General features: G+C 37.7%; 1 protein-coding gene across 2 annotated transcripts in view; it reads right to left on the reverse strand.

The window, feature by feature from the left end:
* LOC135085275 (transcription factor Ken) overlaps window positions 1–19,207 on the reverse strand; it is a 42,014-nt gene extending 22,807 nt beyond the window's left edge. The window contains exon 1 of one of the 2 annotated variants that reach the window (XM_063980145.1): window positions 18,943–19,207. Coding sequence is in view for 1 of the 2 variants with exons in the window: in XM_063980077.1 (XP_063836147.1) it covers window positions 15,412–15,482 (71 nt within the window). In the remaining variant the exon portion in view is untranslated. Of the gene's footprint in view, window positions 1–15,411; window positions 15,759–18,942 lie in introns of those variants that run through there. The other variant, XM_063980077.1, reaches the window with a different exon arrangement.
* Between the last annotated feature and the right edge of the window lie 2,477 nt (window positions 19,208–21,684).

The following is a 21,684-nucleotide window of genomic DNA, read 5'->3' on the forward strand; positions in this document are numbered from 1 at the left end:
TAGGTACTCAAAGTAGGTTACTTGATAAAAGTTTTTTATTCAAGAAAATGTGTTATTTTCGATTAATTATGTAAAATAATAATTTCTGCTGATATAGAAACGGCCACACTATGCAATGAATATTTAATTTACGCACAAATTACATAACTTCCAGCTTTGCTTTGAGCTTCCATTTAAGCAATCTTACAAATTAAAATCAAAATAATCACTGCGACTTGTGCAGGCATCGGCATATAGGTACATTTAATTAGTATAAATGTTTATTCCAGTCAATTTAGCTGATAAATAAGCCTTGTAAGTGGTTTACAAGTTATGGAAATGGAAAATATGCCTTAAACGGCTACCATTATCGTAAATACCGCACCATACATATATTAAAGGAAAACGATACAAGAACAAACAAACGAGGTATAATTTTTAAACGATAAAGATAAATAGCACCGACATTCTAATAAAATTGAATTCTAAAGGCACAAATAAAAGAAAACCACCCAAAGGCACTTTCTCTCTTCAACACATATTTAATGCAATTTCTCCTTTGACAGAAGCCGGCAAAACTTTAAAGCGTGTTACAGAATGACCCAAATACCAGATTGAAGCTGCAGCCGACAAAAAGACAAAAGATATAGATAAGGTAGCCAACCTAAACAAAGGGAACCAAATTTCAAAGGATAACAAAACTTTCGGCGTTTAAAAGGGAGCAATATAATTTTATAACAACATTGCAACTGTAACAAAAGTGAAACATAATGTTGCAAGCATTGACCGTGACAATAGTGTACACAAAATAGTTTTTTAGCATGTTGAAATGTTGACTTTTGAACTTGATAATGAATGCGACGTCAATCATCAATTTTACGAAGTGGTCTTTACAAGGATAAACACAAATGTAAGTAATAACTGCGTAGAAGCTAAATTCGACGATGATTCGCGGTCTTTCACTAAAAGCCGTCTAGGTATTGAATCATGCTTTGACAAACTAAATGGTTTGACTCATGCGGACGTAATGGACTGAAACAAAGTGCAATTGTCCGCTTTCTACGGTCACGTAGAATGTCATGTTAAGGCCGAAGTAATTTTCTTAGTTAACGTTAACACTATGTAGGTGGAAAACAATTTGTAGCTTTAAGTATTTGCAATAAAAATTGCAATGGTAATTTAGTCAGATTTAAATCTGAATAAAATTATTAAAAATGTAACGAAACGAAAAGAAGTCGGATTATTAAATAAATATTTGTGATTTGCATCGCGTTTGAATTTTGATTTCTTTGATTATCATAATATCTGCCTCTACCGTATACATGTACATAAATAAATGTTGTTATGTGCTGTTTTTTATATTGAAAGAGAAAAAGATATTTTTCAAATAAACATGAAGACTGAGTATACAATAAACAGAGTCATTGATAGAGATTCAGTTTCTATCAAATACTGGACCTAAGAGATTGGCAATTGAACGTAAATATGAATGTGTGTCTCAAGTTTTCTGTTGTGTGATAGTTTTTGTCAATGCGCATTCTTATTATGGAAGTGACTGCACGAATACATTGCTTCAAGATACAAATCTTGATTGTCTTTTAACAGTGGCTTGTTAAAAACTAATCTTGAGACATTATACAACTGTGAAATTGTAATTCTGCGTCTAGTTCCGTCAGTGATTTGCGCGAACAATGAAGGGTCCATATTCGGTTGTATAAAAAATATTGTCATAATTTAAGAGTGCATAAAGTTTTTTGGCATACTCATCATTTCGCATAACGTTGATACAGAATAATTCATAAGGCATATTTTTTTTGCCATAACCACTTTTATTATAATAATATTTTAGTATATATTTTTTCTGTATACTCGTTTTTTTAATAACGATTTCTAGGCATAACATTTATTGGCATCTAAACCAATGCCATAAATATTATCATTCATAATATACAAAATACCATAATTTTAACAAATATGAAATATAAGTTAACAAATATAAATAGACAAGCAAGCATGCAAACAAGCATGCAAGCAAGCAGCAAGCATGCAATCAAACAGCAAGCATGCAAGCAAGCTGCAAGGAAGCATGTAAGCATGCATGCAAGCAAGGATGCAAACAAGCAAGCCTGCAAGCAAGCAGCAAGCAAGCAGCAAGCAAGCAGCAAGCAAGCAGCAAGCAAGCATGCAAGCAAGCATGCAAGCAAGCAGCAAGCAGCAAGCACGCAAGCATGCAAGCAAGCAGCAAGCAAGCATGCAAGCAAGCAGCAAGGAAGCATGCATGCAAGCATGCAAGCAAGCATTAGGATTGCCTTATCTCCGGCGCTGCGGGAAGTGCGGTCCTTCCGCTCTGGCGTAACATATACCCGGCATGCCATGCTCGCTTCCGCAGCTTCGGCTTGCTGGTCGCCTTCGGCGACCAGCCTCAGCCGCTCCAGCTCGCACGGCTGCCGGATATATGTTACAGCGAGCGAGGACCGCACTCCCTCCGCGCCTCCGGCTTTTAAATTACACTCTAGTATAGGGCAGACTAGTACCACGTGGAAGAGACCACGGCCAGTCGGGATCAACATAATTTCAGACCAGGCAAGCTTAATGTTGTAAAAGAAATGTGGACTGTATAATATGTGCGTTATAATAGATAAGAGGGATTCAAGATCAAACAGAATGTAGTTTCACGAGCTTAAGTTTTCTAAGAAACAGGTCAAAAATTAAGAACAAAAATGACAATGATACAGAGAATTTAGTTTTTGCAAATCTATAGGCCGAAAGAGTATAAAGGTGGAAGGAGGATCGTTCGCAACATCACAAATACATAATTATTTACTCTTCAATGTTGGTTGCTCTTATAGACAATATTTATGACTTTAAATGTTATAAATAATTAAATTATGTTTATAGTATTTTATTAAAAACAAACTTTATGTATATAAACATTATGTTCTTTACATTTATGATTATTTAAATTATGGTATTGAAAATTAGAGAAAGTTATTATTATGCCTAAGAAACCATTATGCATTTAGAAAACTATGCATATCAAAGTTTATGCGAAAAAACTTTATGCAAATACTGTTATACCAAACTAAATTATGATGAAAAATGTTATGCGTCTAAGAGGGCACCCAACAATGAACGGTATCTGAAGAAAAATAAAGTGCTTGCATAACGCCATTACGAAATCCACCTTATCAGACTTTCAGTCATAATATTACTGACCTACCCATACACTAGCATTTCACTAAAAATACCCTGCGGGCGTAAAACGTGCGCTTTCGTTCACGAGCGTTCGGTTTTAGTGTTCAGTTTAGGGTTTGTGAGGTTGTGTGCGTGGCGTGTAGTAGATGCGCGCGCGCTGCATACATAGTGGGTCTTGCGGGAAATTCCGCGCCTGTGTGCGTCTCCCACACTCGTACTATCGCCCTACTCCGGATGTATACGCAGATTTGTTCGCTTGTGAATGTGCTAGACCAAATTGATAGTTCGCTGCGTTATCTACGAGTACCAGCATTATTCACTGCGCCGGTGTGCCACTCGCTCGTGTGTGGGTATTGTTTGGAAGCCTTGAGGCCTCTAACTTATTTTACAACTTGCCAGCCGTCTATAAAATTGTGAACAATTAGAATTTATAGATGATATTTTTATTGCGTGTATTCTATCGACAGTATAATAATTTATTGATGTGGTCAAGGTCGGGAGAATTGCATCCAAAGATGTAGTTGATGTCTTTGTGAATTACGAACTTGACTTATTAATTATAACATTAAATACCCATGAAACTGTCAATAAAATCTTTATTAACTAACCTATTCAACGAAACGTATCTACGCAATAGGAAGGGCCTATCGAAAGTGTTGGCCATAAATAATAAACGTTCGACGCAAGGGTAACTGCGTAATAAAACTAATAGACCAAAACATGTGGCCTTTGACGTTAGTAAGGACATAAGTATTACGAAAATATCAAATTCGACGCCTTTTCAATTTTATTGACCTGTCGGCCTCAGGAAAGTTTTTATATTAGAGCATGAAAGCGGAAGGCGCTAGATGGGTCTCGTTTACGTGCGGCCGATCGAAATCGCCGAAGGCAAACTGGTACAAGGAATTGGAGAGCAAAGGATGGACCCTAATTGAATCGGCCCCTTCGTGTGCGTAAACGTTTGAAAATCGAACGTGGCGTGTGCGTGCGCGCATTGCGTGCGCGCGGACTAGCCGATAACAATAAACTATTTCCGAAGTGACCCAGTTCCAACGTCCTTCGGCAATTTGTGCCGTGAACGGGAACAAGAAAGGGCCCGGAGTATTTTGACAACGAACCAATTTTATTGTCCAAACAAAGCGCGCTTTGTCCCGAGTGCTAAGCGCTCGCTCGAAATAGATGACGTAACCTTGAGACCGTACGAAGCTAACACCCTAGGGCTTCTCTGAATTTCTTAAGGTAGCTGACCTTTTTTCCTAATAACGTCGAATGTCAATGAAAAAACCATAGAACTTGCTGTAGAGCTGGTCTTCTCAGTTGAGTTTGAACTTGTTACACGTGTTGAATTAAGATAAAATAGTAATAAACTAAAGACTGTTGTATCATTTCGTCCGTGTGCGCTATCCGAATAGTTTCACAATCACCCGCGGACGTATCGAACCCTTTGATAACACCAATTCAGTTCAATGTCACACCAAACGCAGAACTATGAAGAAATTCATTAAGCGATAATTGGTGTTGGGAAACAGTTGGATGGTCGACTCGTGCGACGAAAACTAAATTTGTTGTTCCGAGAAATATTTATGTTTGCAAGGAGTAAGCTATTGCGACACCGCATTGAGCTCGGCTTGCATTTGGGAGTTTGGAAATGTTTGTGTTTCAAAGTTGTAAACCTAGTTCTGGGAACGTTGGCCACTTACGCGAGTAAACGCGTATTTGCAATTTACGTTGTGCTATACCAAATATTCGCCATAAGCAAATCGTTACGCCTACGTTAAAACTCAAAATGTTTTCAAAAAGCTGATAAATAAGTACATGAACGAACATTGAACATTTTCGCGTTCTAACTTTTTCCTAAAGCAGACCTATTTCACAATCACAATCATCGCATGTGGGCGTGGCTTGACCAAAGTTCTCTGCAACATTCTACTACGAAGATATATTTTGAGTGACGAATAGACAAATACCATTAATCTCTCTATTCGTTCAACTTTCTACTTCAAGTGCCGATTAAAGCATTTTTTGGTTGAGTCTAAACACGCCTTAAGAATCTTCAAGAGCAAAGGTTAGAGATGCAAATAATTGTTCAACATTCAAAGTAGCCTATTGTTCACTGACGAAAGCGGCAATTAAAATGAGATTTCCCTATATAATGCAACGTCCATTAATAGTCAAGATAAATTCATGGTAACTGAACACTGCTTCCAGGAAACTGATGCAGTAATCTAATTATTGCTGTGTTGCAGAATATTGTAACATAATGACCCTATTTGCTGATTTATAACATGAGTGTTGGATATAAAAAAGCAAGAAAATTTAACTTTATGGTTTATGTTTGTTATGGCAACATTGACGGCCATTTTTTTTATTCTAATTCGTCTTCTTGCGTGTCATGTATATCGAAGTAAATAAAACAAGTTTTCTGTTATTTCAAGAACTGATTTTCATTGAAGAAGCCTATATTCCAATAGGTTATGGGCCCAGGAGATTCTGGAAATAGAAGTACAGACGAAATAAGCAAAGAAAAAGTTAGAATCGTGTGTGAGAAATCTTTGGCAAAATAACCTCAAAATGGATTCCATGCGGGCAACGAATTTTGAAAAGTTTGATGGAAACAACTTTCGCCAATGGAAATTTCAAATAAAGTGCGCTTTGAAGGCTAAAGGAATAGATATCTCGAAACCAAAACCACATGGAGACTGTACAGAGTGGATGAAAAGCGATGGCATGGCAATGTTCATTATAACTTCCTCAATGGACTTCAAACAGATTACACTTATAGAAAATTGCGAAACTGCATTAGAAATTATGTCTAAGTTAGAATCCATATATGAACAAAAGAGTGAACTGTGCAAAATGTTAATACATGAGAAATTTTACCAGTACAAGATGTCACCGGGTGACAGTGTAGCTCAACACATATCAAAAGTGGAAACCTTAGCTAAACAACTAAAAGAAAGCGGTGAATCCATCAGTGACATGGCAATTATCACAAAAATTTTGGGAACTTTGCCCTCCAAATATAGAGCACTGCGACAAGCTTGGATGTCGTTGGACCCGAAACAACAAACTGTTGTTAATCTAACTGCACGTTTATTGGACGAAGAGGCGAGCTTAGCAGGTGAAGAGGAACAAGAAACAGCCCTCCTTGTTGCCAATAAGTGGTGGAAAGCAAAGCCCAAACAAAATAAACCAGTAGCGAGTGAGAGCAATACAACTCAGAATAATACAGCAAATAAACATAGATTTGAATGCTATAATTGTGGCAAGCGGGGGCATTTTGCTAGAGAATGTCGTGCTCCTAAAAAATCCAAGAATAGAAAACCTCAGCAAGAAAGTGCAGATATGTTAGCATTTTATGTGGAGAGTAATTCATGCAATGCTGAAGAGAATACCTGGATTTTAGATAGTGGTGCCTCTGCCCACATGACATATAGAAAGGATTTCTTTCTGGAACTAACTGAATGTAAGCAGAAATCATTGACACTTGGAAATAAACAATCCGTGGAAGTATCTGGTATTGGAAAAGTGATGATACAAAGATATGTCAATGGACAGTGGGAGATCAGTGAACTGAATGACGTGTTGTATGTTCCAAGTTTGAGAAGAAACTTATTCTCTGAAGGTGTGATAATACGAAAATCCTATTCTATTGTAAAGAAAGACACGAGTGCCCTGATTTATAAAAACAACAAAGTAGTGATGAGTGCAATTATTAGAGAAAACAATTTATATGAGTTGAACATTAAAACAGTGGTTCCTGATACATGTAACTTAGTTCAAAATAATCAAAGTGATATGAAAATGTGGCATGAAAGGTTAGGACATATTAATCTAAAACAAATTAAAAACATGAGTGCAAATAGTGTTGTGCAGGGACTGGAAATGATTGACAATGGACAAGGCAATTTTGTGTGTGAAGCTTGTGCATATGGGAAGCAATGCAAGTTCCCATTTCACAAATCTGAGCGAGGAGAACTACAGCCAGGTGACTTAGTTTATAGCGACGTCTGTGGACCTATGAGCATCCCATCTATTCAAGGTATGAGATATTTCTTACTTTTCAAAGACGCTGCAACAAGTTACAGGCATGTATATTTTATTAAACACAAAAGTGATGTAATGGAAGCCTTCAAGAAGTACAATGCTATGATCAAAAATAAATTCATGCACAATGTCCGAATATTACATACTGACAATGGAACAGAGTATGTAAATCAAGTTTTTAGGGAGTATCTGGAGCGAGAGGGGATAGTTCATGAGCGTACTGCACCATATACACCCGAACAAAATGGTCGAGTAGAACGGGAAAATCGTACCATAGTAGAGAGTGCACGTTCAATGCTGTATGCGCGAGATGTCCCATTGGAGCTGTGGGCAGAAGCTGTACAGTGTGCGACATACATATTGAATAGAACGTCCTCCAGCCAGACTCCAAATACAACAGCTTTTGAACTGTGGAACGGGATCAAACCTCAATTAGGACATGTTAAGGTGTTTGGCAGTATCGGATATGTTCATGTTCCAGATCAAATGAGAACGAAGTTGGAGAAGAAGAGCAGAAAGATGATACTTGTTGGTTATGACAACATGAACTACAGAATGTATGACATAGATACAAAGAAAATAACAATCTCAAGAAATGTTATGTTTGACGAACATCATGTGCCAAGCACTAGGAAAAATATTGCACAAATAAGTATTGTTGATGATGAATTTTCAAATGAGAGTGAAACACAAGAATCTAATGGGAATGATAATCTAGTTGACAGCCCGTCAGCGGAGAGTGAAGACAGCATGATGAGTTGTACCGCTGATAACAGTGATGACCCGGACTATGAACCATCTCGAGAATTAGAAGACTCAACAATACGCACAATAAATTTAAGACCACGAATCAATAGAAACTATGAAGCAAATCTCGTAGAGCTTTCATTGCCTCAGACCTATGAAGAGGCACTGAATAGTCCACAAAAAGATGAATGGTCTAAGGCTATAAAAGAAGAATTGTCTGCACATAAAGAAAACAATACCTGGACTGCGGTCAAAAGGTCTGGTCAACGAACCCTTACTACAAAGTGGGTTTTTACTGTAAAGAGGAATGAGAATAATGAAATTGTACGCTATAAGGCTCGTTTATGTGCACGAGGTTTTAATCAGATTAAGGATGTTGACTATCAGGAAATATTCTCTCCAACAACCCGTTACGATTCAATAAGAATTATGCTTTCTATTGCTGCAAAGTATAACTTAGAAATTCAACAATTTGATGTAAAGACTGCTTTTTTAAACGGGTATCTTGAAGAGGATATTTTTATAGATATACCTGAGGGCTTGTCAATTAAGGGTGATTTTGTATTAAAATTAAATAAATCGCTGTATGGCTTAAAACAAGCATCTAGATGCTGGAACAAAACATTTACAGATTTTTTGCTTAAATATGGTTTTGTTCAATCTCAAGCTGATAATTGTATTTACATAGGAATTTTTGATGGGACTAAAGTATTCTTAATAATTTATGTCGATGATGCCCTTGTAATATCTTCAAATAAAAAACTTATAAAAGAGATTTTAGAATATTTAAAGCAAGCTTTTAAAATCAAAGAGTTAAAGTTCAAGTATTTTGTGGGCATGCAAATAGAGTGTATGAATAACAGTATGTACATTCATCAGGAAAATTATATTAATCAGATTATTGAGAAATTTTGTATGAGTAATGCAAATCCTGCCAGCACTCCAGCAGATGTCAATGTTATTATTTCAAAGAATTTGGATGAAACTGTTGTTGACTTTCCTTATAGAGAGGCTATAGGTTGCTTACTGTTTCTGAGTTCTGTCTCAAGGCCAGATATTTCATTTTCTGTCAATGTATTAAGCAGATATGTAAACAACCCAAGTCCACAACATGTAAATGCTGTTAAACGTGTAATTAGATATTTAATTAAAACTAAAAATTTGTGTATAAAATATAATGGAGAAAGCAAAGGTCTTGTTGGATTTTCAGATTCAGATTTTGCAAATGATATTGATACACGTAAATCCACTACGGGATATTTGTTTATGATGAATGGAGGACCCATTACATGGTCCAGTCAGAAGCAGAAGACCATTGCTCTTTCCACTACAGAGGCTGAGTTTGTAGCTGCCAGTGAGTGTGCTAAAGAGATATTGTGGTTGCAGCAGCTATTGTCAGATTTGGGTGAAAGTTATGACTGTATCACATTAAATGTGGATAATCAGAGTGCAATCAAATTAATTAATAACCCTGTTTACCACAAGCGTACGAAACATATAGATGTTAAGTATTACTTTATAAGGGAAAAAGTTGAACTGGGTTTAGTTAAAATTAATTATGTTCCAAGCAATTGTCAATTAGCAGACATTTTGACTAAAGCGCTGCCCACTCAAACTTTTGCATATCTCAGAGATCAGATTTTAGATAGAGTTGAATAATTTTTGTTTGATATTAGTTTGAAGGAGTTAAATTTTAGTGGGAGTGTTGGATATAAAAAAGCAAGAAAATTTAACTTTATGGTTTATGTTTGTTATGGCAACATTGACGGCCATTTTTTTTATTCTAATTCGTCTTCTTGCGTGTCATGTATATCGAAGTAAATAAAACAAGTTTTCTGTTATTTCAAGAACTGATTTTCATTGAAGAAGCCTATATTCCAATAATGAGACTTGCTTATTTTGTATGCTTTTTTATTTACTGAGTTGTATAATGTTGAAAAGTGTCGATAAACATCATTTGAACAAGATTTTTCTACTATTACAATAAATAGACTTAGATTAGAAATTACATAGTCTACAAGGAACGTTACTAAGACCAGTGCATAACAAAATAAGATTATACAACATCAACATTTCTTTATTTCATTTAATTGGCAATCAAGTGTATAATATTTTGCTTGCTAAAGAAACTCAACTTACCGAAATGGTAAGCAAATTGAATGTTGTATCTCACGTGACAAGTGTAGCATTTCCAAAAGAAGCTACGAAAGAGCTCGGTAGGCGACTTGAGTTGCGCGGCGATGACTGACAGATGACACCTTAATGCTTATTTCGCTGATCTTTAAATAGTTTTTGATCAACGGTAACAAGTAGGTACATTCTTTTTGATTATAAGATTAATTTTAATTATAAGCTGGAGTAGCTATGCAAGTAATTTTACAGAGTTTAACATTTTGGGAGTATTTTAGACGATCTGAACTGTATAATTGGTGAATGCTATTTTGAAGAAAAATTTACCGCCAAAATTGTAAAAAACTTGTTGACGGTGTTTCCCCTCATACCAGTAATTTAATTATTACTACACCTATATCATTTGTACACAAAATGATAAATAAGGATATTGTGAATTATTTGCAACAAAGTGTCACATGTGCTACTAAAATGAAAAATTTTCATTTAATAAAGTTATCCTACATGCATGCTACTTAGTAGTTTAGTACCTATATGCATGCTAAAATTTGTAATTAACTGGACAGAAAAACCCAAAATATGGGATCAGAATGATCGGTGAACAACAACGGTGTAACTCTAGCTTATCCCTTATCAGTACCAAACTGGAAAACCAATACTAAAATTGATATTGGCAGTAGTAAATAGGTTACACATTTCACGCTATATTTATTTGTGCCATGGCCCATGACTCCGTTATTGTAATTGTTTACAATTAATTTAACTAATTCGGTAATGAGAACTAGGTTTTCAACACGTGTATTGATAAGGTCATTGCGAGGAGCAGTTCCAATGGCACACGATTTTATTAAATCATTAAAACTACCCACAGACTACAGACTTTAGTCGGCCGATAGTTGGGCCTAATTCTTATTTGTATGAAGAATCGGCCGATACCATACGCACTTTCATACCTGCCTGTCCATAGTGATAAACAGCCCGACCCAACTATCGGCCGACAAAATGTCGGTGGTCAGCGCCTAAGCTTAGTCTGATGAAGCTATATATGGAATATGGATTCCTAGTAGATCATCTCTGGATAGGTTTATACATTTCATGACATTGTTCATCACCCATGCATCTTTAGGATTCGTAACCTAACGCGCTTTAACTCAAATCAGTATAGTAACTAACTGACATTATTCAACTCCAAGTGAGTTGAATCAGTTCATAAATATTAGATCGTGATATTGATGATGCGTTAAAAAAATACAATCAACGTGTGTAAGAAATGAATTACGACAAGAAAGAGCCCTCAACACACTATTTTTATGTCATATGAAAGACATTGATGCTAAAGATACAAATGTGAACACAGCTGAGCTCAATACGAAATATATTTTTGTAGTATTGGGTTATGCAAATATTAAGTTTGATCAAGCCGTGTTTGATTGGTCAGTAACTAAAGTAATTTAGGGTCAATTACTTAGATTTCGCATTTGTATGTTAATGAGCGTTGTTTATATTTTCCACGATAAATTGTGTTGGAGGATGTGTATTCAAATATTTAATTGCGAAATTACACGCAAACGGAATGTTGATTGAAGTAATTTATATTTTTCTTGTCTGAAATAGATATGATAGAATGTTTGCGTAGGCACTGAAATAATATTTTATAGCTACATAGTTATACAGGGTGTTAGGTAAATGGGTATATGAGCCGACACTAGCCCATGTTAACATGGGCATATAAATGGCATGGTGAAGTCAGAAAATTGATATCTTCATTTTAATTTTCATACAAATCGGATTTTTTACTTTGATAACATTTACTTTGTATGAAAATTTTAAAAAAAATGAAATTTCTGACTTCACCATACCATTTATATGCCCATGTTAACATGGGCTAGTGTCTGCTCATATACCCATTTACCAAACACCCTGTATAGTTCAATACTAAAATACAATAATGCACGATATTGAAGGGAAATTCGAATTTAAATTCGATAGTCTACCTTTTTTCTAAAACTCACTATAGGTATAGGTAATAGTAAAATTTAGTGCATTGTTATTAGAATACATGAAAGTATTTCTTCTAATAATATGTATAAGAATAAATAAATAAGAAACTAAGCGTGTAGATACCTACACAACTTACATTCAGTCAATTTGTTTTTCACTATCGCGCGAGAGGCGGCAAAACTTTGGAGATATGGGCGTGTGTTTTCTTTTTACATACACATACTTTTTATGTGTTATTATTACATGCTCATATCTTTAAATTAAGGATGCACATTCTAATAAGACAGAAAATAGTTTAAATAATATTCCTTAGCTGGAATTTTTGAATAAATTAGTTGCATTGGTTTTGGTTTCTTTCTATTAAAGTTCAATCCTAATCTCAATCTTATCATAAATACTTATAAATCACTTTATCGTTATTAATCGGGAAAATGAAGGTCTTATACGAAAATATGGCTATTATATACCAAGTGAATGGAGCAATAAATAGGTACTTGCAAACATAATAACTCTTCTCATCAAGCTAAATAGTACTCGAAGATAAGAAAATGAAAAATTATACTTTCTCAAATAACAAAAACCTATCGAAGCATTATTATAGTAAAGACAGTAGTGCTACAGAATTATGTCTAGTTAAGCTAGACGGTAAAAACTAGTAACACGCAATAACTGCTCGTTAGCGAGCCAAACAATTTAATCTTGTCATATTAGACAATTATTTATCTTATCAGAATCTATATCAAATTGAAAGGCGTTGCCAAAGTGGATTTTTTTTACCTATGCTATTTACTCACCCTTCCGCATTCTCTGTAGTAGATACTAACACTGGAAGAAAATGCCTTAAGGTATGAAGTTCATCAAAATACATACATCTGGAGTAAATTATAAGAAAGAATTTGTCTGGAAATATAGTACCTGTGTCAATATTCATCTTCCTCTTCAAACACATGCCTTCTTATATGCGCAACTAACATAGCAGATGACTATATTATCATCATGGAAGGTGGTATAGAATATCAATTACCAATAATATACAGAATTAAAAGTATTTGCTCTTCACTTGTTACTCATGCATTACAATTGTTAATGGGTTTTATGAATCTAAAGCATCAGTGATTCCTTGATTATGTCATATTGTAACTACAGAAATTAATATTGTCCTATAAGAAAATATTTTTCCAATCAGACATAGACATATTAGTTTCAAAAGTTATAGTAAAAGTTATAGTTTTTATAATAACTGAACAGTGATCAATCACGTAAATTATTTAAAAAAAAATGCATTCTATTGAAATTGCAAAAATACTGAATTTCAATTAAGCATTAAAATAATTAGTGTTAGGTATTTAGAATGAATGAATAATGAAAAATTTTGCTGTATGCAATTAAGCACAATTTGGTTACAAATTGAAAATTTTATGAAAAACTATTTCTATTGAGGAAGATTATGTGACGTCCAAAGTAAGATCACATTTTGCCATAACACACAAGTGCAAGAATTACTTTACTAGAAACTATTTAAAAAGCTAAACATATTGGTATAAGAAACTTTATTCTTAATCTTTAAACATAACTCAAGATCAGTCATTGGCGACTCAACATCAGGATCTCTATAATTAGCCTTAACATTAAGACCTTAAACTTTCGCATTCCATTACTTTAAGAGAATAAAACGAAACGAAATACTCAGCGTACTTCATAAAAAATTCGTTAGATCCGTGATTCTCTGTTTTAACTTTTATATTCTAGAGACCTTTACCAAAGTGTAATTTGCAGCAAAAACAATTCTGTCATCCAGCCTGCCCTTTAGATTGTCTCTCGTGCCAGCGCTCCCGCTCATTGACACAATTACCTTTTATCTACGCTTGTATCAATCGCTTGCGTAATGTCTTTTACTATATCGTTATGATGGGATACCAAACCAGCGTTTGTAGCAGTCACATGAACAACATTGTCAATTTTGGGTGCAGCCAAATTTGCATTTGGATCAAGTTTATCTATTTTGAGACCATCAACGGTTTTAGAAGCTGCGTATTTTTGGATTACATTTGTTTCATCGGTAGCAGTGGAGAAATTATCAATATTGTCTGTTCTAATATTGTGTGATAATTATAACACTATATTAGGATAGGTAGGAAACACTACGATGTTTTATCTAAAATTTCAATATTTTTACTGTCTAGAATAAATTACTTTTGGATGTTAATGAACAATATCTTTAAATGGTAATTGAAGAAGGTGGCGAGTTGTCTGTTTTAATTGTTTAATCGTTGATCATTATTGACAGCCCATTTTATTGAGTTCAATATTTAACGTTTTCCGTGAAGGGGTTTTTTAAACTCGGTATAGCATAGCCGTAGATTTGTCATGCCATATGTAATTAGGTATTCTGGCTTACGAACTGCATCAATTTAGTTTAGATATCGCCAATGTAACAGATATATCAATCTTCCAAAGGTGACCTGATTTCGTAGTTATTTCTATTTTAACCCAGTTCAAATTGATATAATTAATTCATGCAATTCCTTTACGACACTTTGGAGAAATTAATGCAGGTTTACATGAGTATTGCAATAAAGTAAGATGAAAATCTAAAGTATCATGTTAATTGAGTTGTTAACAGTGTCATTCATAAAATGTACCTATCTATATTTTTAAATGAGAGCAGATTAGTTTAGAGTAATTTAAAGACAAGCCATGTAACCAAAAACTGGATAATCTAGTTTTGATTCGCTGTTGCAAATGTTTTGTGCACTTGATGAAATAAGCAAGTTTACGACTCATAAATTATGAGAGAACTAGTGACTAGTGCAGTTTCGGTGTGCCTACTCGAGTCGTGGGAAAAAGTAAATTAAGCCCCAGACGTTTGTATGAGGTGTTGCATTACGACAACTACTGAAACGACTTTATGATTGCTCAACTAATACTGACAAATATAAAGTTTAGGTACTTTGAAAAATTTTTGCTTAAATTAAATGGTAAAAGTTGTAGTTATTTGAAGTTTATTTTAAAATTATGTACTGTGTAGGCATGTTTTTATCTATTTTAAACAACTCAAACATGTTGTTATTATTAGTGCCATTCATAAAGTACTCGAAGTATTTCGTTTGTATGCCGAATGCGCGCGAAATCGACTGTGGAAAAGCCGCGAGTCGTACGCGCAGCCTGGCGATTTCGCAAACCACCATCTAATGTGAACCTATTAACCTCTCGAGAGGCTCCGCTGAAGGCGGCAGGCGGATGGAGCGTCCATTAAGCCCAAGGTTGCATCCATCCCACCGGACAACCAAAATCAAAAGTAAACAAACTCACCTTGCCAACTGTAGCGCACTTCTATTCGCAAGCTCATTGTAAAAATTCAGGAGAACGTTGCTATCGAACATATTAGCACTTCATCACAGCCATCGCACTGATAATACAAAAACAAACAATCCGAAGCACCGATCACAGGATAAACACAACGATCCTAGGCACGTCCGTGCGCGAGCGCCGTCAAATCAAACTGGCCCGGTCAAAATGACGAAAGTGAAAACATCGCACGCACAGAAAAAAAGGTCGAGCGCGGCACAGTCCTTGCGGGCCACCTCTCGAGTCAGCACTAGTGACATACTAACTGACGCGCGCGCTTCGTCCCGCGTATATAATGAGGCGCTCGAAGGCTCGCAGTCCTCAAACGCCCGTGGACGGCACAAAAAGAAGATGCCCCAACGGTAGCTAGGAGCAGCACAAAGAGCACAGCTCGGGCCGCGTGTGCGTGCACGTGTGCTAGTGTGCGAGAGATAGGCGGCCGCAGGAAACACCGTTCTCTTCCACTAGGAAAGACCTTGGATGTAAATCGGCACGTTGCAGTGTGTACCGCCATCGCCTACGCGAGTACCTACTTCACTCCACTAGATGATTCCATATAAGATGTTTATTTTCTTCGCACAAATATTAGTTTTGTTTTAATGGACAAAGCAGCTTTTATTGCTCTAACAGCCGGTGCCTGGACAAACGATGTAATTACAGCGGGTGATGCAACGAAAGTTGATAATGGTATTAGCGATTTGACACGTATTTAGCGTGGGTGGCCAGAAATGAGAATTGTTGCGCAATTTCGGTGGCTGGAGTCGGTCGAGATAGTGGTAACTGGGGCATGATGCGCTCTTTGATACTCGTTCTTGGAGTCATTTGACAATCTTAATTGAGAAAGCTTTTTAGGGCTAACTTGAATTGTAATTTACCTACTTGCGCTATGAAATTAGGTTAATAGGCGGAGATTAACACATATATTTTAAGATCGCAAAAATAAGTTAGGATTTGGAAATGCGTTTAAACGCATTTAGCTTTGACTTTATGTGAGACCTATAATAAAAGCTGTCAAATCGAAAGTTATGCAGCAAAGGTCAGACCCTGAAAATAATTTATGGATTCGATTTCGAAGAGCATTGCAAATTTTTTACGATGTTCTCAAATCTATCTGGTTGATGAATCAATGTGCAAAAAGCTCGAACATGTCGAGAAACACTTCCTAAACCGGTTGATTGTTGCAGAAAAAAATGAATAAATGGCTGACACGACTCACGGAACCCGTTCGCGGCCATAACGTAACAACAAAATCACTTTCATTTCCTCAGACTCATTGTCTAATAAATGCTCGGATTGGATAACCTGCAAAATTTCTTCTGAAGACACACGCCTTACGTAAACTCCAAGATCTCTGTGAGAATTACTTTAATTGCCACTTGTTTGTTAAGTCTTAATTTAATTTCGAGTTTGTTATTGAAACTTTATTTTGTAATAAGGTGAGAGGCTCCCACATTTGCGGCAACAATCATCCGGAGTCATTGTTCAATGGCCATAAAACGTACATTTTATCCGGGCTGGCTAGATACGAAGCATAAAGGCGCACTATTAGTCTATTGATAAATTAATAGCATTCTGTCATGGCATAGAACTATTCATTTATAATATTAGTAACAGACCTTTCCATATGTATTTCAAAACAATAGTCTATTCAATATTTAGCGGGAGACCTAGTAATTACAGGGCATGCAGCAGATTAATGACAATCGATTGTGTTAAATTGAATTTGAAAACGTTTGGGCATGATGCGAAAGTCACTTTCACTAAATGGGCGTTTTGACTTTGCCAAATTCACAATACGAGCCCTCTTTTATGAATTGATGGCTGTGTTTTACTTTCGTAAAATGATAACAATGCAAATACAGGCAATCCCCAAGATGTACTTTAAAGACGCTTTTGGCATGAATGTCCAAGAATGTAATCTTTGACCTACCTTCTAAATGGTGCTAATGGACACGCACTTTAACAGTACAAAGATATCTACTTAATGGTACAGTTTTCTGTAACTAAAACGAAAACATCTTTTTGCTAGGAAACAATAGAATTATGTCTCTGAATGTTGATGAGAACATGCTGCTTTTGGTGTAAAACATGAGTGTTGTCAAAACATTTAAATCTATACAATCTATTTGAGATTTAGATTTCCTTTCATAGTTTTTTTATCAGGCATTAAGGTGCTGATACATCAAAATAAAAACAAAGCGTAAAAATGTTGAATTTATCGAAACTTTTTATGCTTAAATGTCGATGTCAGTTTAAAACTCTCTACCCAAATTGTTCGATGAAAGGTTTTTTCGAAAATCGAAACGCCCATTCGAGTGTGAAGCAGGATGAAGTCACTCGCTTTCGACATTTCTCCTCGCCATTTCTCCGGGTGAAAGTGCATTGTACTTTTTGTCACTGTCTAATCACGATCTTTATCCGAAGTCTGGGTACGCCCACTATTATCGGCCAATGAAAGTTTTAGTTAGCGCACGCTTGCGCAACGCCTTGCTTGATAACAATCGGTGCATAAAGAGAAATAAGTTGAATTATGAAATGCTCTGAGTACTCTACTTAGTTCAACGCAGTAGGTAAAATACTTTTTGCACTTGTTTAACAACTTTGTGGTATACTTTACTTTGAGCGTCAAACATGAACTGGATTGGTTCGAATAAAAATTGCGAATGATAACCATTTTCCTTCCTAAATGAATGTCTATTACACGAAATTGGTTTGTTGCCTATTATATCATTTATATCGTGCACCATTTAGATTGGTTTCGGCTATATCAATTACGTTTCGTAGCGGCGTGAAAGTGATTTTGAGAGGAGTTTAATAAAAACGAATGCATCCGCAAAGTGTCGGATCCGTCACGACCGAATCATTCTGACATTTATTAATATTAAACGAAAATTCGTTATCCAACTGGCCTTGGGCCGTGCTCCTTTCAGTTCTACTTAATGATGACAGTTGCTCGAAACGTGCTGCTTGTAATGGCACCAACTCAATGACCGCACAGCTGTGGTCACGGAGACTGCAAGGTTCCCTACGTGAGCGGCAATGAAACTTTTATAGGACCAGCGGCCAGCGCGCCTAACAACAATTTCCTCTCAAGGTTGCCGTTATGAAAAGTTTCGACAGCGGTTTCCTATCTAACCGAGCACTTATCAAACTTTCGAAAGAAAATTCGACATGGCGAGGTTTTGTAACAGCATTGAAAGCGCGCTCGTCGAGCGAGACTCGCGCAGACGTCGAAAGTGAGACCGAGAGGTTGCGCAGGCGTTACGAAGTTTTTATTGTCGGCTGCGCGCGAAATCACTTGAAAGTTGTGTTGTCCTTGGATGCTTGACTTCTTTATTTGTTGCGTTTCCGACGTGGGAACCGATGTTGAACCGGGAAGCTGACTGTGTTTTGTTTATTTCTGGCAACACTTTGAACTCGGGGCCGATTGGTTACCAACTGGCACACATTGCGTTCGATGTGGGTAGCTGAAAACGTCACTAGCGCTGATCTTACCAGGGGGCGTTGTTAGATGAGAACAGTTGCGCGCGGGCAATCCAGGGGTGAGCGCGCAGAGGCGCCCGCAGCGGCTTCCCTCCGTTGCGCCACTTCCACTTGCGCCACTTCCTCCGGGAGTGCGAGGCCGCGCGAGTTCCGCGCTTGCACAACGCTTATCGGCGACCCGGTTTTTCACTTAAACTGAATCCAGTGATGCACTATTAGCACTGTAATCCGGGCACAGTCACTGTCGCGAACGCGTTGGCGCGACGGCGGCGCTTTGGGCCGCGAACGCCGGGCGAGTGCCGCGGCTCGGGCGTCGCCGTCGTTGCGCCACACTGGAAAGTAAAAGTGAGCGGCGGGCGCGGGGCGCGGCGCATTTCTCCCACTTTCGCTGCAATGATTCATTCCGAAACGCCAAGGTCGCTTCCCAGCTCCTGCTCCCACGGCGCGTGAGCAGATCGCAGTCCAGTAATATCGGCGGCCTGGACGGATATGGCGCCTATTCCTGGCTGAATTACTTCTACTTGTTTACTCCGTGAATGTTCGTTCGTTCTCTATCATTTTGGTTAAACGATGTGGTTCTTACTCTCGAAACTTAAACACCCACGTGTTGTTGTAGTTGTTTATTGGTTTGTGTCAGGCGCATCCCTGTTCCTGGTTTTCATTTCGCGTTTCAGCGTTATCTTTACAGTGATCCTGGACAACACATTAGGAGTTGTGCGATAAGAATTAAGGAATCCCATGAAGATGGAGGATCTATAGAAGGCATCCAGTCAAACTTAAGGGTTCTTTTTTGTTGAATATTGGTTAGACCTGGATTTAGGCCTTTTTATTGCGTCACCTGTCAAGGTCCTACACCAGTTTTCTCTCTCATTTCAAATGAGATTCAATCTTCCATTACCGTTACTACTACTCCTGTGTCCTGGATCTACAGCTTGACTGCCAATAAAACCCCCAGCCATTGAAGGTTAATCCTATGATAAGCAAATCTCATTTCGCTGGATCCAAAAGAATGGACTGTTATTGTGTGTGTATTTTCGTAGGTTAACTGATTTATCAGGCAAATCCAGCAAATCCAATTCGCAGTTACCATTCCTCGATACGATTCAATCAATCAATCCAGTGATATCATCTGCTTAACCTGAAATAGCTATACTGTCAGAGAATCGTGAGCAGGCTGCATACCAGGGGTGTTAATCTATACTAATATTATAAATGCGAAAGTAACTCTGTCTGTCTGTCTGTCTCGCTTTCACGCCTAAACCACTAAACTGATTTTGATGAAATTTGGCATAGAGATAGTTTGAGTCCCGAGAAAGGACATAGTATAGTTTTTGTCCCGGTTTTTGAAACAAGGACGCGCGCGATAAAGTTTTTCTGTGACAGAAAAAATTCCACGCGGGCGAAGACGCCGGCGGAAAGCTAGTAGGTATAAACCGTGCCAAATACCTACGCAATGAAAGTAGGTGTTAATATTCTCCTATTTAACACCAAATCAATCACAGACTTTCATAATTAGACCGAAACCCCATTAATTTTGATGCCTTTGCTACTTTCACTAAAAAAAAACGCTTCCGTTTTTGTAAGAGACGGTTGAACAAAGAATGACGTAATCTCTTTGACTTGTGGCGACACCGACGATACGCAACTACAAACTGTGTACCAACAGATGGCGCTGTTACTACTTCACTATGGCACACTCCGCCGCTCATACAAACCTGCATCGCGGTGACGGAGTATTATATCCTGCCAAGTATATATAGACAAACCAAGATGGTGTAAATTGGACCTTGGTCCCCGAGCACAACACCCACTCGGAAGGAAGCACTAACATCTAGCTTCCTTATTGTGGTTGAGCATCATATCCCACATTGGTGACCCCGACGTGATGTGAGACGCAACCTCCATCACCACCATCTTCGGCACCAGCCTCCGCCATCCTCACCATCTCCGCCACTCCGTCATCAGCTCCAGTCTTCAACAAGCCAGCATCCAGCCTTCAGGGACCATCGCAGATCGCAACCGACCTTCCTGGTTCCTCGGCAGCAAGCAATCGTCACTTCACTGGTCACGGGTACAGCTCTGGCCCAGCTCCACGCCCGACCATCGAAGACGCCTCCGCTCACTATCCCGACTCACCGTGGATAGAGCACCGCAACCTGCTCGTCTCGACTCACCGCAGACTTGAGCACACTGGCACTTGTAAGCTCATCACGCACAGACTGCTGAGCCCATCCTGACGTCATCCACCTCCGGTTCTTCCGGGGGGAGTGGTGTGGCGACACCGACGATACGCAACTACAAACTGTGTACCAACAGATGGCGCTGTTACTACTTCACTATGGCACACTCCGCCGCTCATACAAACCTGCATCGCGGTGACGGAGTATTATATCCTGCCAAGTATATATAGACAAACCAAGATGGTGTAAATTGGACCTTGGTCCCCGAGCACAACACCCACTCGGAAGGAAGCACTAACATCTAGCTTCCTTATTGTGGTTGAGCATCATATCCCACAGACTCTTCTTATTCAATAAATAACGCCCGTATTCACAAACATTACCATGAGGTCTCACAGTGCGCGTGGACGCACAGGGTGACACACAAACCAATTACAGACACTCACAGAGATCTACTTATTCAACGTTGTGCGTTCGATTTGCTGCTTCACTTAAGCAAGCATCCTATGTGAATACGGGCGTAAGTATCGTTCGTTCGTTTCAGCCAAATGACGTCCACTGCTGGACAAAGGCC

This window comes from Ostrinia nubilalis, chromosome 1 (assembly GCF_963855985.1).
Source record: "Ostrinia nubilalis chromosome 1, ilOstNubi1.1, whole genome shotgun sequence".
In the NCBI taxonomy this organism is placed as follows: Eukaryota; Metazoa; Arthropoda; class Insecta; order Lepidoptera; family Crambidae; genus Ostrinia; species Ostrinia nubilalis.